General features: G+C 39.3%; 1 protein-coding gene across 1 annotated transcript in view; it reads right to left on the reverse strand.

Annotated features, from left to right (window-relative positions):
• Rtf1 (RNA polymerase-associated protein Rtf1) overlaps nucleotides 1-6,639 on the reverse strand; it is a 225,241-nt gene extending 218,602 nt beyond the window's left edge. Inside the window, exon 1 of the mRNA XM_067138556.2 lies at nucleotides 6,466-6,639. Within this exon, the coding sequence (XP_066994657.2) occupies nucleotides 6,466-6,543 (78 nt within the window). The 5' untranslated portion in view covers nucleotides 6,544-6,639. The remainder of the gene's footprint in view (nucleotides 1-6,465) is intronic.
• Between the last annotated feature and the right edge of the window lie 10,585 nt (nucleotides 6,640-17,224).

Below are 17,224 nucleotides of genomic sequence, written 5' to 3' on the forward strand. Positions count from 1 at the left end.
ATTAATTAATTAACGTCTGGGCAGTACAGTGAAATGTCAAAAATTAGTTAACAGGAGTATGAATACGGCAAAGCCTGGTCAAAATGAAAAATATAGTCACATGGGTGACTTGCTTCACTCAACGTCGGCACTACGTCTGGGCAGTACAGTGAACCATCAAAGGCTCTCGAAAGGAGAGGTACAGGAAACACGATAAAGTAAACATTGGATGTGGATACAAACTTAGGTATCCATAGAAACACCAGTGCTGTTGGTATTGTTGTATGAGCAAAGTTCGACAGCAGTGTCTCTGATGTGCAGAGGTATGATGACCGTCTCATGAAGATTACTTACACTGCAGGTGGAAGAAAAGTACAAATTTTTCGAAGAGAAGATGGCCAAAACACCCCTAGAAGACTACCTCATTATCACCAGTAATCTAAACGGACATGTCTGTTACAGAAAGGAAGATCATGCAGCCCACGTTGGAAATGGTTTTGGGGACAAGAACGACAATGGCCAACGAATCTGGTTCAAAAAGTGTGGTTTGTATTTAATTAAATATTACAGCAGCACAAAGGCAATGCAGGCCGATTATATCCTCATCATTGCAAGTGATAAATATCATTATTGATCTGTATTGAAGATACTATATATAGGATGCTAAAAAGTTTTTAGCATCCTACATATATCCTCATCAGGCATCGAGATCTTAAAGACTTGTTAAACACAAAGGTTGAGCCATACGAAACTGTTGCAACGCAACACAGACCAGTCATCTGCAAGCTGCATCTCAAATCACCAAATTCTGAACATACCTTTCGCACGGAACCAGCGAGAATCAAATGGTGGCGCTTCAAGGAAAAACAGGTCGATGCTGTCATACGAATAACATTGCCACCGATTACTACACTCGAAGAAAGCTGGATCAAACTGAAGGAGGTTGCTCATGATACTGCACGCACTGTTCTCGGATCAACAAAACCAGGACAGAAAAAAATTGACAGAGATACATGGCTCTGGAGTGATGTCAAAAATGCAGTACAAAAGAAAAAAACGGCTTTACTATGACCTTCTTGCTGAGAAGACACTGCCTCGTGGGAATACCTACAAGATAGCCTGTAGTGACGCAAAGAAGATCATAGCTACAACAAAAACTGCACATTTTGCAGATCACTACGCAAAACTGCACACGCATGAGGGTGAGCGGGAATTATACCGATTCACCAAAACTCATGATATCCAGCATTTCTATGGCATCAACGATGAAACATGAAACTTATTGGTTTATATGAAGAAGACAAGACAGCACTAGCTGAGCAACTTCGAGAAGATCTCAACTCAGGAATTTCCCCATCGACCAATCCCAGTCACTGCTGCTGTGGAAGGACCTGTCAGAGAGCTACTGGCACAGACGACCTTCCAGCAGAACTCTGGTACTCTCAACAGTGGGATGCAGCAGAATTCAATGATCAAGCAGATCATTAAAGAGGGACGAACACCGAGCATCACCGTACCCATCTTCAAAGAGAAGAGGGGCCAAGCTGAATGTGCTGATTACAGGCCGATCCAACTTTTGTGTCACTCAAAGACGATATTCGAACATATTCTTTATAAGAGGATATGTGAGATCGTCAAGCTTTCCAGAAAGCAAGCTGGATTTGTGAAAAGTTGTGGCACAGCTCTTGGTTGAAAAGCATCATGAGAAGAACAATCCGAACCATCTGGCTTTCCTGGACAGTGAGAAGGCCTTTGATCACATATCTCATGACCTCATATGGTTAGGACTGCAAGAGCATGGCACACCAGAATACCTTGTCAACTGGGTTCAACTGTTTTACGTAGACCCACGGAGATACGTTCAGGACGCCGAAAGAGCATCCATTGACTTTTCCATCACCGTCGGCGTGCACCGAGGTTCAGCACTATCACCGCTCTTGTTCATTCTAGTGATGGACACTGTAACAGCAGAACTGCACCGTCCTTTGCCATGGACACTTCTCTACACAGATGATGTCACGTTGGCCTGCGAGACCCAGGTTGATCTGCAATGCCAAACCCAAGAATGGAGCGATTGCCTGGCGCAATAGGGCCTGCGCCTCAATAAAAAGAAGAATGATAATATGATGTCAGATCCACAAGCAGTTGGAACCATTCAGGTAGACAGTGAGGACCTGTCGCGAGTGACAAGATCCAAGTATCTTGACTCCATAATCACTGATGATGGCACACTTGTCGAAGAGGTCAATGCAAGGATATCTGGAGCCTGGATGAAATGGCAAACAACAACCGGTGTCACTTGCGACCAGATGATGAAATATAATCTCAACTAAAAAATCTATTGTATTGCCATCCGATCTGTCACACTGTATGGTTGCGAAAGTTGGCCGACTACGGCTGAGACAGAGAGTTGACTGGGTGCCATGGAGACTAGGATGCCGACGTCGACAGCTGGCTCACCAAACTGGATCGCATCTCCAATGAATCCGTCGGGAAGAGATATGGTATTGCACCGATTCAAGACAAAACGCACGAGTCGTCTACGACGGTTTGGACATGTACTAAGGATAGGGGCTGACACTTACTGCAAAGACGGATTACATGTTAGAAGTTGTCGGAAGGAGACCAAAAGGAAAACCAAATGAGTGAAGGACCGATACCCTTCACAGAGATCTAGAAAAGTGTCACCCCCACCCTGACATGGCCCAGGACAGAACTAAATGGAAAGAACAAATCCATGTAGCGGACTCCGCCACCAGGAGGGACAAACACTGAAGAAAAAGAAGATGAGTATCTGAACCAATCTCATTTTTAAATTTAGTGGGAGATGGGACTGTTGACATTTGAGACGATGCAGGGAAGAAAGAGGAGGAATTAAAATTGGTGGAAATGATCTAGAAGTAGTAGAGCACTTAGGAAGTAAACTAATGGCAAATGCTAGACTGCTTTCTACAACAGTGTAAGAAATCTAAGATGAAGGCTAAGGACATATTTCATTTTAATAACAATGACTTATGACAAAAAGAAACAGCCGACATAATGTTTCTGGTTCAGAAAACAAATAGGAAAGAGTTAAAAGGAAAGTAATCAAGTGGAGAAGTTGAATGATAACAGATGAAGAGCTGAAGATGGTTTGGACACACCAAACAGATTAGCAATGAAACAATGACACAAAACACAGTTTGGAAGTGCAGTTGGGGGGGAAAAGAGAGGTCAAGATCAAGATGAATGAATTTAGTGAAGAACAGCCTTGCAAAAATGCAACATGGACCCTACCTCAGTAGTTCATGAGGATTGGTGGAATGACACAGAAAACACGGGAGGAGACATATTAGCCCCAACATGAACTGAGCTGAACAAAGGGAAATGGTGATGGTGGTAATGATGATGATGAATGGAACAACTTACATGGTACAAGGTTGCAACTATATCATGAATGAAACATAAGGTTTTATTGTTATTTTTTTCCAGAAAAATTTAAATGTTAAGATCGCAGAACGGAAAGAACTACTGCCATGGCTCAACAACATATAGGCCTTGGTGCTGGCTTAGCTTAGTTTTTTAAGGAACATCCTGCAGAGGCAGATTCCAGCATACCACTATGCAACCTCAATCTAGAAGAATGGTTGCCACATGGCCAATAGTTGAGGAATGATTACTTATTTTATTTCCACAAATCTTTGGCTTTTGAATCTCATAACTGGATGTTAAGCGAGACACAATTAAATGATTGGCTACTGTTTGAAAGGTCAAAGGTATATCTTGATCAGCTCCTCTGTGATGAATCCTTCCAGCATTTTTTGCTCGTTCGAACCTGCACAGTTCCAGTCTTTTACTTATAATGTAGAGCAGCAAGTTTTGAAGAAATTCTCTTCATTACCATGGTCTTTATAAAGAATTATCCAACTTTATTTGAGCTTCAAGTCAAGAAAAATCTCTCTTCAATTAATTCAGGTTTGAGTCTTCTCTGTTCACTTGCCTTTTAACACAAACTAATTTTCTCGCTCAATATAGCCACTCCCCTTACTCATTATGACATCCCCATTCAACTGAGCTGATAATCACACTGTATTCCCCTTAAAAACAACAATCTCATCACCACCCAGCCCATTTTATATAAACAAAACCATGTGGTAGGTTTTTTTTTTCAATTTGTCTTACATCACACCGACACAGATAGGTCTTATGGCGACAATGGGACAGGAAATGGCTAGGAGTGGGAAGGAAGCGGCCGTGGCCTTAATGAAGGTACAGCTTTTGATTCCACAGCAAGGTGGTTTCAGGAGAGGGAAAAGCTGCACATAGCACATAGAAGATGGTTTTGAAAGCCAGAAAATCACAGGAGCTGCATTTATAATCTTTCAGCAGCATATGATACTGTTAATCACCGAATTCTCCTAGGAAAGGTATTTGGCATGTCAAAGGACTTTCATCTGACTTGTGCCATTAGAAACCTACTTCAAAATCGAAGTTTCTTCTTTGAGTTCCAGGGAAAAAGAAGCAGATAGAGGATACAGAAGAAACAACTACCTCAGGGAAGCATGTTGGCACCAATGTTTTTCAATATTTATACCAATGACAGCCTCTTCCCGCCGAGACGAATAGTTTCGTCTATGCTGGTGATTGTGTCATCATTTCTCAGGGGGATAACTTTGAGACGATTGAACAAACATTGTCCAAAGCTCTACACTCTCGCTGACTATCACAAGAAGAATCAACTAACACCAAACCTGTTTTCCATCTAAACAACAGAGAAGTTTCCCAAACTCTGAAGGACATTTGGCAAGGCATAGCATTACAACAATGTCCTCCCTCGAAGTATCTCGAGTCACTCTGCATCATGCCTTAACCTACAGAAAACATTGTTTGAACATCAAGCAGGAAGTCGCTGCTAGAAACAATATTGTGCAGGAGCTAACTGGAACATCTTCGGGAGCACAACCAGACACAGTGAGAACATCTGCCCTTTCACTCTGCTATTCCGCAGCTGAATATTCATGTCCGGTGTGGTACAAATCTTGCCATGCCAAAGCAGTTGATGTAGCACTCAACGAGACCTGCCGTATTATTACTGGACGTTTGAGACCTACACCTTTGGAAAAAGTGTATTGCCTTGCAGGGATAGCACCTCCCGATATCCGCCGTGAAGTGGCAGCCAAGAAAGAAAAGAGAAAGACATCATCTGAAGCCCACCCTTTGTTTGGATATGAGCCACCACGCCAAGTCTAGGAAAAGCTTCTTGAAAGTAACCGAAACACTTGCAGGAACAGCGCAGCAAGCAAAAATTCAAGAATGGCACGCCTGGAGTCAACATACGAGTATCAGTCAATGGATGACCCCAAAAGAGGAACTCCCTCCTGGCCATGTTACAGATTGGGTGAATTGGACAGCACTGAGTAGACTGTGCTCTGGTGTTACGCAGTGCAGGGTCAACCAGAAAAATGGGGTTTCGAAGTGGACAGTACCTTGTGTGTACGTGGAGAAGAGAAGACCACAGCCCATTTGCTGCAATGTAGTTCATGCCCATTCAGTTGCACAACAGAAGACCTGGTTAAAGCGAAGCCAAATGCACTTGATGTCGCAAGGTTTTGGGCTCACATAGTTTGTTGTGGCTCTTCGTCACAGAAGAATTTATATATTATGTTTTATGTTCTTTCCACATATTTAATTTAAAACTTATGTATGCTTCTGACATGATAAGTGGCTGGACCAACCCAACCAGAGCATGCCATCATAAGACTCACTATTCACAGTTTCCACCACAAACTGTGTAAAACAAAACACTTCTATGGGCCAGTCAGTCAGTGCATATGCAACTTATGTGACAAACTGTGTGAAAGATATCACTTCAAGTACTGCAAAAATCGAACTAGATCACTGAACAAGTACAGTAAGGAGATCTGACTCCCTGAAACTTCATGCACATTCGTGCGGTTATTATATATATTTATAAATTGACAATTTTATATCAATTTCTAACGATTTTCTTGGCTTTACGAGAAATGACTGCTTTCGTCGGCAATCCCTTTCTATTTTTTCAATATTTTATGAAATGTACAACTCCTAGTCTCAAGCACACAGTCCTTCACATTTCCAAGTGTTCTAGCAAATTAACATAAATTCAAAAAAGTATATAGCAGAACATAACAACTCCAAATTAATTCTCTCCATCATTACGCTTCATTCATTGTCCTATCTAACGAAAATTCAGGCGATATGGCACAAAATAAAATTCTCCATTTCGAGTTGTACTGGCAGAGAAACGTCGAACGACCTTTTAAAAAGTACAGATTATGATACTTTCCATATCATTTATTACATTTTGATGAATCATACAACATATTTTTCACTGCAAAAATGTCTGTGTATGCATTTAAAAATCCACAGTCCATTTTATTTGAGCGTAATACCATGTAAACAAAGAAGACGTGTGGAGGTTATATCAACCTCTACGACAAATCGAAAATACATAACCTTAGGACTCACCGAATCCAAATCTGAATCACTGCTATCACTTTCTTCACTTTCGGAATCGATCAAAACCTGATTCTTTCGTTTTACCATCTTAAACCTACAGAAACTCACAAATCAACCAGTCAAGAATATTCCCTCGAAATACGATGAGGTAAATATACTCCACATCCGGTGACAGAAGTGCACTCACCGACAAAACATAGCAAACAGCAAACAAGAGAAAGTCAAATTCAGGAAGAAAAAAAAAACCACACCAACCACCAAACTACCAAAAATTAAAAGTTCTTTGAAACTACCAAAAAAAAAAAAAAAAATCAAAATTAAAGGAGGTGAAAATGCCCTCCAATAAAAGGCCGATAATAGAACGTTTAAATATAAGATACCAAACTGTTCACACCACGATGCTGAACTGCCTACCAGTACCGAAACGAAAAATATTTTTCTACAAACAAAAACATAAAAATTGATATCAATGTACCTATAATCCTATGGAAAAGCATAAATGAATAACATGTAGGAAGGGGGATAGAATTTAAGCTATAGACGGCCTAAATATTACAGATTCACAAGAAAAAGCCAAACCAGCTAGCACAGCAGAAAAAAAACTGTGGATAATTCCAGTAGTAAGGATTTAGAAAATTCGGACAAAATACCGTAAGTTAATAAAGACCCTGTAATAGATGAGAGGGGAGTTCCTCAGGACAGTGTTATCGGACCTTTATGTTTTCTTATATATATAAATGATGTGAGTAAAGGAGTGGAATCGGAGGTAAGGCTTTTTGCGGATGATGTTATTCTCTATAGAGTGATAAATAAGTTACAAGATTGTGAGCAACTGCAACGTGACCTCGAAAATGTTGTGAGGTGGACAGCAGGCAATGGTATGTTGATAAACGGGGCTAAAAGTCAGGTTGTGAGTTTCACAAATAGGAAAAGTCCTCTCGGTTTTAATTACTGCGTGGATGGGGTGAAAGTTCCTTTTGGGGATCATTGTAAGTATCTAGGTGTTAATATAAGGAAAGATCTTCACTGGGGTAATCACATAAATGGGATTGTAAATAAACGGTACCGATCTCTGCACATGGTTATGAGGGTGTTTAGGGGTTGTAGTAAGGATGTAAAGGAGAGTGCATATAAGTGTAAGGCTCATTTCTAAAGATAATAGGCAACTTGATATATTTGGAGTGTACAGATCGGGAAAAGGTAGTACTGATGCGGATTCGGAATTATTTGATAGGATAGTCAGCTATGTGGGAAACGACATGGAAAGAAATGTGATTGTAGCGGGAGATCTGAATTTGCCAGATGTCAATTGGGAAGGAAATGCGAACGACAGGAAGCATGATCAACAAATGGCAAATAAGTTAATATGGGAAGGACAGCTGATTCAGAAAGTGATGGAACCAACCAGAGGGAAAAATATTTTGGATGTGGTGCTGATAAAACCAGATGAGCTCTATAGGGAAACTGAAGTAATAGATGGTATTAGTGATCATGAAGCTGCTTTTGTGGTAGTTAAAAATAAATGTGATAGAAAGAAAGGTCTTAAAAGTAGGACTATTAGGCAGTACCATATGGCTGATAAAGCAGGTATGAGGCAGTTTCTAAAAAGTAACTATGATCGGTGGAAAACGGTAAATAAAAATGCGAACAGACTCTGGGATGAGTTTAAAGAAATTGTTGAGGAATGCGAAAACATGTTTGTACCTTTAAGGGTGGTAAGGAATGGTAAAGACCCACCTTATTATAATAGAGAAATAAAGAGGCTAAGAAGGAGGTGCAGACTGCAAAGAAATAGAGTTAGAAATGGCTATGGAAGTAAGGAGAAATTGAAGGAACTTACTAGAAAATTGAATCTAGCAAAGAAGGCAGCTAAGGATAACATGATGGCAAGCATAATTGGCAGTCATACAAATTTTAGTGAAAAATGGAAGGGTATGTATAGGTATTTTAAGGCAGAAACAGGTTCCAAGAAGGACATTCCAGGAATAATTAATGAACAAGGGGAGTGTGTATGTGAGGATCTTCAAAAGGCAGAAGTATTCAGTCAGCAGTATGTAAAGATTGTTGGTTACAAGGATAATGTCGAGATAGAGGAAGAGACCAAGGCCAAAGAAGTAATAAAATTTACGTATGATAACAATGACATTTACAATAAGATACAAAAGTTGAAAACTAGAAAAGCGGCTGGAATTGATCAGATTTCTGGGGATATACTAAAGACAATGGGTTGGGATATAGTACCATATCTGAAGTACTTATTTGATTATTGTTTGGCCGAAGGAGCTATACCAGATGAATGGAGAGTTGCTATAGTAGCCCCTGTGTATAAAGGAAAGGGTGATAGACATAAAGCTGAAAATTACAGGCCAGTAAGTTTGACATGCATTGTATGTAAGCTTTGGGAAGGCATTCTTTTTGATTATATTAGACATGTTTGTGAAATTAATAACTGGTTCGATAGAAGGCAATTCGGTTTTAGGAAAGGTTATTCCACTGAAGCTCAACTTGTAGGATTCCAGCAAGATATAGCAGATATCTTGGATTCTGGAGGTCAAATGGACTCTATCGCGATTGACCTGTCTAAAGCATTTGATAGGGTGGATCATGGGAGACTACTGGCAAAAATGAGTGCAATTGGACTAGACAAACGAGTGACTGAATGGGTTGCTATATTTCTAGAAAATAAATCTCAGAGAGTTAGAGTAGGTGAAGCTTTGTCTGGCCCTGTAATAGTTGAGAGGGGAGTTCCTCAGGGCAGTGTTATCGGACCTTTATGTTTTCTTATATATATAAATGATATGAGTAAAGGAGTGGAATCGGAGGTAAGGCTTTTTGCGGATGATGTTATTCTCTATAGAGTGATAGATAAGTTACAAGATTGTGAGCAACTGCAACGTGACCTCGAAAATATTGTGAGATGGACAGCAGGCAATGGTATGTTGATAAACGGGGCTAAAAGTCAGGTTGTGAGTTTCACAAATAGGAAAAGTCCTCTCAGTTTTAATTACTGCGTTGATGGGGTGAAAGTTCCTTTTGGGGATCATTGTAAGTATCTAGGTGTTAATATAAGGAAAGATCTTCACTGGGGTAATCACATAAATGGAATTGTAAATAAAGGGTACCGATCTCTGCACATGGTTATGAGGGTGTTTAGGGGTTGTAGTAAGGATGTAAAGGAGAGTGCATATAAGTCTCTGGTAAGACCCCAACTAGAGTATGGTTCCAGTGTATGGGACCCTCACCAGGATTACCTGATTCAAGAAGAAAAAATCCAAAGAAAAGCAGCTCGATTTGTTCTGGGTGATTTCCGACAAAAGAGTAGCGTTACAAAAATGTTGCAATGTTTGGGTTGGGAAGAATTGAGAGAAATAAGAAGAGCTGCTCGTCTAAGTGGTATGTTCCGAGCTGTCAGCGGAGAGATGGCGTGGAATGACATTAGTAGACGATTAGGTTTGAATGGCGTCTATAAAAGTAGGAAAGATCACAATATGAAGATAAAGTTGGAATTCAAGAGGACAAACTGGGGCAAATATTCATTTATAGGAAGGGGAGTTAGGGATTGGAATAACTTACCAAGGGAGATGTTCAATAAATTTCCAATTTCTTTGAAATCATTTCGGAAAAGGCTGGGAAAGCAACAGATAGGGAATCTGCCACCTGGGCGACTGCCCTAAATGCAGATCAGTATTGATTGATATAACATCTGTAGTGAAACACCCAAGATAATTACCTCACATATTCTACAGTCACTGCAATACCGTACATGTTTAAAATATCACTAATGATAACTCAGTTTCCAGATAAATTAAAAATTGATATCATACCCCAAATCCATCATTCAGGTGACAAGAGAGAGCTAAACAAATATAGACCAATTTATCTCACAAACCTCCGTTTACAATCAGTAGAGTTCCGGTAATGCATGAAAACAAGCTAACTCAACTACTAGAATAAATACAACATATTGTCACCAAATCATTTCGGATTTGGACCAAACATTGGCGTTTAAGATGCAATTCACTAGTTAACTAATTATTTGTATAAAACCATTGATAGCTTCAATAGGATTATTTATAAATATTTCCATTTAACCAAGGTATTTGATACCGTAGACTACAATATGCTCCAATGAAAACTTGAAAAAGTAATCATTCGCGGATTCCTCAAGATCTCATTAAAAGGTTTCGTTTTAACAGAATACAAAAGGTAAGAATCAAGGATACCCTAAGGAAAAGTGCTAAAGTACGGTAAAATCGGAATATCCCAAGGAACTGTGTTAGGACCAATTCTTTTTCTGTTATATATCAATGAAAGGTGTCAGCAAAACTGTAATGAAAAAAATTGCTTCATAAGCTGATAGCGCAGTGATCACAGTCACATGGGAGGGCACATTCAACAAACCTCAAGAAATCCTATCCATAGATCAAAAACGGTTAAAAAACACCTTCTTACTTTAAATGAAAACAAAACAATCATCTGCTTCTCACAAAATATAACAAAAGCAACCCACAAATAATCCAACCCCAAGACTCCACGCTCTAACTTCCAACAATACCGAAATATGCAACTATTATACAATACACAAAACAATAAACGTTACATATCTAGGGATATTTGCAGAGAGTTATCTAAATTGGAATGTTCATGCATCAAATGTTATCATTAAATGTCAGAAGCTTATTTATATACACTCCTGGCAACTGAAGAAAACACCTTGACGTAAGTAAATAACTTGTTTCGGTAATTTTCCATTAGGCTACATCTAACATTCTTTATTTTTCTGTTTTCTCTACTGATTTTAATTACCTCACTTTCTACTGCTTCTTCAGTTGCCCACTGTCAGGTTTTTAGTTGTTTATATAATTTTTGTTCATTTTCTTACAAGTTACTACAACCCCTAAATACCCTCATAACCATATGAGAGAATGGTGCACGATTTTGATGACGCAGATAGTGTAATTATTCTAGGTCTCTTTGGATACTTTTCAGTTATTATTTTCACCTGTTTTAGGCTAGATATAGTAAATAAAACAAATAAATATCAAATGTCTGTTTTGGAGAAAACTCTGTCAAGTTCAAAAGCAGATTTTCAACTCTTCCAAAGAAGATGTGCATTTTTGAAACATGTAAGCTACCGACGCTTTCTAATTACCAGTTTTGGACAACCCTTGATTGAACAGTACGGGCAGGTTTTGATTACAGTAAGTGATTTCATACCAAGATGCGCAGGAGTTTCTATTGTTTATATTGAATAATATATTAACCTGTAAAATTTAAATATATTTCATTGTATTCAGTGTAATTATTTTTGTTTGAAAACCACCAGAAATATATACATTGTGCTCCTTTATTGCTCTTTCATTACTGTTTTAATGTTTGTCTAATTTTTGGCCATTTATTTTGGACAACCTTGAATTTAACTTTAAAGGCATAGGCCTAGTGGAGTTATATTTTGTGTTAGAAAGTGATCAATTTAGTGACCTTCCATATTCAGTGTATCAGTTTGAAACAAGAAATTAAGATTCTCGCTGGTCTTCCCATGCACTTTTGTGTATCCATGCCAAAGGAAAATCAGCACAAGAGACTTTCTTTCAGCGATGAAGGGGTTAATTACGGTACTTTATTTTCTCTACATAAGCAAGTTTCTATGTCTTCGGACTTGCCAGCTCGGCTGCCTGAAACCAGAACATCACAGTTAGCTGCCATTCTGTAGATCCTAAGTATTCCAGGAAGATATAGCAGATATCCTGAATTCAGGAGGTCAATTGGATTGTATTGCGATTGACTTATCTAAGGTAGGGTAGATCATGGGAGACTACTGGCTAAAATAAGTGCAATTGGACTTGACAAAATTGTGACTGAATGGGTGGCTCGGTTTCTAGAAAATAGAACTCAGAGAATTAGAGTAGGTGAAGCTTTATCTGTCCCTGTAAAAATTAAGAGGGGAATTCCTCAAGGCAGTATTATTGGACCTTTATGTTTTCTTATATAACTTATATCAATGATGTGTGTAAAGAAGTGGAATCAGAGATAAGGCTTTTCACAGATGATGTTATTCTGTACAGAATAATAAATAAGTTACATAATTGTGAGCAACTACAAAATGACCTCGATAATGTTGTGAGATGGACAATAGGCAATGGTATGATGATAAACGGGGATAAAAGCCAGGTTGTGAGTTTCACAAGTAGGAAAAGTCCTCTCAGTTTTAATTACTGCGTTGATGGGGTGAAAGTTCCCTTTGGGAATCATTGTAAATACCTAGGTATAAATATAAGGAAAGATCTTCATTGGGGTAATCACATAAATATGATTGTAAATAAAGGGTACAAATCTCTGCACATGGTTATGAGGGTATTTAGGGGTTGCAGTAAGGATGTAAAGGAGAGAGCATATTTGTCTCTGGTGAGACCTCAACTTGAGTATGGTTCCAGTGTATGGGACCCTTACCAGGATTACTTGATTCAGGAACTGGAAAAAATCCAAAGAAAAGCAGCTCGATTTGTTCTGGGCGATTTCCGACAAAAGAGTAGCGTTACAAAAATGTTGCAAAGTTTGGGCTCGGAAGACTTGGGAGAAAGGAGACGAGCTGCTCGACTAAGTGGTATGTTCCGAGCTGTCAGTGGAGAGATGGAGTGGGAGGACATCAGTAGACGAATAAGTTTGGATGGTGTCTTTAAAAGTAGGATAAATCACAATATGAAGATAAAGTTGGAATTCAAGAGGACAAATTGGGGCAAATATTCGTTTATAGGAAGGGGAGTTAGTGATTGGAATAACTTACCAAGGGAGATGTTCAATAAATTTCCAATTTCTTTGCAATCATTTAAGAAAAGGCTAGGAAAACAACAGATAGGGAATCTGCCACCTGGATGACTGCCCTAAATGCAGATCACTAGTTATTGATTGATTAGTATTTGGGTGGGTATGACATAGGGATGGTCTCCACTTGAACCGCAATGGTACATATATGTTAGGAGGTTATGGGGAGGTACATTCAGAGGAACAGGACGGACCAGGGTGATGATAGAATAGGAAGTCAAGTATGAATGGCATAAAATTGTTGGTGTTAAACTGTAGTGGTACTGTAAAGGAAGGAATAGAATTATTTAATACATATATATTTACCAGATATTGTAATAGGAATTGAATCATGGCTGAGAAGTGATATGATGGATGCTGAAATTTTCTCACGGAACTGGAGTATTTATCGCAGAGACAACTTCGGAATGATAGGAGGGAAGTAATAGTAGGTTAAGTTTTAGGGATTCTGGCTCAACTCAGCCTTTGCACCAGCTTCCGTTGCGCCTCACTGGCAAAGCTATGCGTGTGCTGAAGGTTAACTACACCTATTATGTTTCTTGTTTTGTATCCTTTACGGAAGCGAGCAGGCTAACCGCGCTTCATCAACCCCGCTCTCCGAGTGGGGATAAACTCTATTGAGTGTAAATTAGTGGTCAGTTCTTATAATTCTTTACTTACAGAATTTTTTCCAACCTACTTACCTACAATCATTTATGATCTTGATTAGCTCTCAAATTGTTCATGTTTGTGTGAAGAAGGGCATCCAGCTATAAATTCTTAGGTTGGATAATTGCATTGTCAACGTATTTTAAATTCTTTATTTACTATGATCATTTATGGGCTTGATGAGCTCTCAAAGTGTTCATGTTGGTGTCAGGAAGGGTATCCATCCGTAAATCTTCATGTTGGATAATTGCATTGTCTAATTATATTTTCCATTTTGCTTTTTACGTCGTGCCAACACAGATGGGTCTTATGAAGATAGGAAAGGCACAGGAAGGAAGTGACGGTGAGGCCCCCCAGGTAAGGTACAGTCTCATCACTTGCCTGGTGTGGGGAAAAAACTTGACGTGTATGCATGAAATGTAGAAAGAAACATTAAATTCAAGCCAGTCTAAAAATGTTGAACATCACATTGTTTTATTCACTTTTTTGTTCAAAATACATTTCTAAATTCCTACTTACAGGGATCGCATTCCTAACCATTGAATTCGGACCGTCAGAATCAATTCAACTATCTCCACCATGATTGTAGTGAGGCGGGCAAAGACGACATGCGGCAACCCCGAATAAAGATTTTGTGTAGAACGGCAGTTTTTTCCAAGCAAAATCTACCTCGTGAGCAGCATACGTTGAGAGAAACCCAGATGGTAAATAGTTAATTAGATGGTGTGATATTCGAAGTAAGCTACCGTGTGTAATAGGCTGAAATAGCATCACTTTCTACTGGGAAATATATTGTACGTAACGCTTCCGGCTTAACGTTCGGCGAATAAACTTCACATTTACAGCTGTGTTTGGTGTTAGGTTCCGCATTTTTTCTCGCCCAGGTCTTTTCTCATTTGCTGACGGTCCACAATCGTCAAACAGGTTCTAAACACAAACTGATGGCAACGGTGACGATACTCTCCTATTTATTTACATACTTTTTTAATCATATATTACAATTGACGTTACGTCACACCGACACAGTCAGGCCTTCGCCTAGTTTGAAGGTAGGAAACTACAGGGAACTATTTTTAGGTGTGAGCGAATTTGCTTGTTGTTATATGTATATATTATAATAATAGGTGTGAAATTATATTATGTAATATCAGCAGACGCGACTTAATTGGGTGTAAAACAATAATCTATTATACATATTGAAACAGGAACGCCCATACTTCAGTTTTGCGGAGACCATGGATAACACTAAGGCGTGTATAGTTCATGCTTTAGAGAGTATGAGAGAAGGGTAGTGAAATAAGTTCATATTTAAAGTGGAAGTTGCAGTTTATTCAAAAGAAATGCATAGAAATTATATCACCATTTACACACGAATAGTTAGAATGCCCTTGAAGATGTGGAGGAGGCGTCGTTCTGCGGCGTCGGCGTCGTCCCCCGTCGTCGAAGTCATCCCACGTTGTCGGAGTTGACCCACGGCTGTTGTCAGCCCTTGATGTTGACGGAGACTCGAACCTGGGGCGGTCCTCTGATGATAGTGCAGCGTGGAATAGTTGTTAAGTTTTGTATTCCACAAAGTCCTATGAAAGGAGCAGAGAAATGTAGAACTTTCGCACAGAATGTCATTGGAATCTGATACGACACTTCTCTACCGCACTACACTGTGAATTAAGGTGAGACAATGTTTGCTGGTCGAATAAGTTCTACTGTAAATGGTGTTGGACGCACTTTTGAAAAAAAAGATGAATTTAAAGTCACTATTATGTGAGAATAATGCAATATGCACTATCGAACTTGAAATGATAAGCAATGAAAATAATCTGGAATTTTCTGAGATGCGATAGTTTAGCACTTCACTCAATCTCAAAAGAAACTAAATTAAGTCCTTTGGACACAGTCTCTGCACTGTTTGCAATGAGTACATGCAATGTCCTAGCATTCACACACTCGTAGAAATAAATTAAATCTTCTGCGAAAACAGAAAGAAACAGTTTATGATAGTCTTGTGAAAGAGAACCAAGTTCTGTTACGACTCAGTCTTTAAAAAATCTCGTAACTTCTCAGAGGTAAAATTATCACTGCGGCATATTACACATAAATTCAGACATAGTCTTTATGAGGGAATTGACATAGTCCCTCGAAAAGAAATAAAGGTACAGTATTCCACGAATCAGTATTGTCCTTGAAAGGAAATATTGGCACAGTTTTATGAAAGTAAATATTAGCACAGTTCTGTGAAATGGATTGACACAGTCTTTGAAAGAAATGAAGATTGGCACAGTTTATGCAAAGGAAATGTTGACACTGTTTTTCACACGGAGTGATTGACACAGTCTTTGAAAGAAAAGTAGGCACTGTCTTTACGAAATAAAGAGACACTCTCCATAAAAGAATTGTCTTGTCACTATGGCACAATTTTAAAGGATAGCCTAACATAGTCTCTTGTAGAGGAAACAACTAAAGCACAGTCTTTATGCTCTAAGTCGTTTAAGCACAGTTTCAAAATGTACAGTCTCTTCACTTACACAATTCACAAACGAAATGAAGTTACACGGTTCGACAGACTGATATTAGCAAGAATAAGCTTCCGCTTACACGCAAAGTTAGAGTCCACAGAGAAGGCTTTCAACACTAGTATTACGTACTTTCGAACCCCGGTCCTCAGCCGGACAGAGTAACGAACCGTATCACATAGCGAGGTGACTGGTTCACGACGATGTGCTCGCTCACACACACATCCAGTGTCACACTGATTCACTCAAGGCTGGCGATTTCCTTTATTGCCGAAGGTCGAACGCCGTGACTGTAAATGTGAACATCTTAAAAAATTATTTATCTTGGCCATTCTTCCGCCGATTTTAATGACATTTTTGTTAGCAGCATTGATTGTCCAGGACTACAAGGTAACGTTCTCAAAATTAAGATTTAACCTTCCGTTCGTGAGAAATGCCATAGAACAGAAGAGAACTTTCGGTGTGACGTCACTTGGCCTTGGCTGGCACTCTGGAGCAGCGCTTGCTTGCATGCTGTCTCCCACAATGCCTGCGCGCTCGGCGCTCGTTTTAAATGCATAGAGCCGGGTGTTAGCGAATTCCACTGAAGAAATACATGAACGCGAATGCTCGCAGGGCATTCCCGTTTCATCTCCCCATTCTCAGGAAGAAATATAATTGCTGGACTATTTTCTTTTTGTTCATGTCCTTGTAAAGTATTTCTTGAGGTTGGCAGAGTTCCCTCGACGTCGTTATCTGTTCTTCCTACTTCGTAGGCACCATTATCTCTTGCGGTGAATATCCTGAAG

Source organism: Anabrus simplex, chromosome 1 (genome assembly GCF_040414725.1).
Source record: "Anabrus simplex isolate iqAnaSimp1 chromosome 1, ASM4041472v1, whole genome shotgun sequence".
In the NCBI taxonomy this organism is placed as follows: domain Eukaryota; kingdom Metazoa; phylum Arthropoda; class Insecta; order Orthoptera; family Tettigoniidae; genus Anabrus; species Anabrus simplex.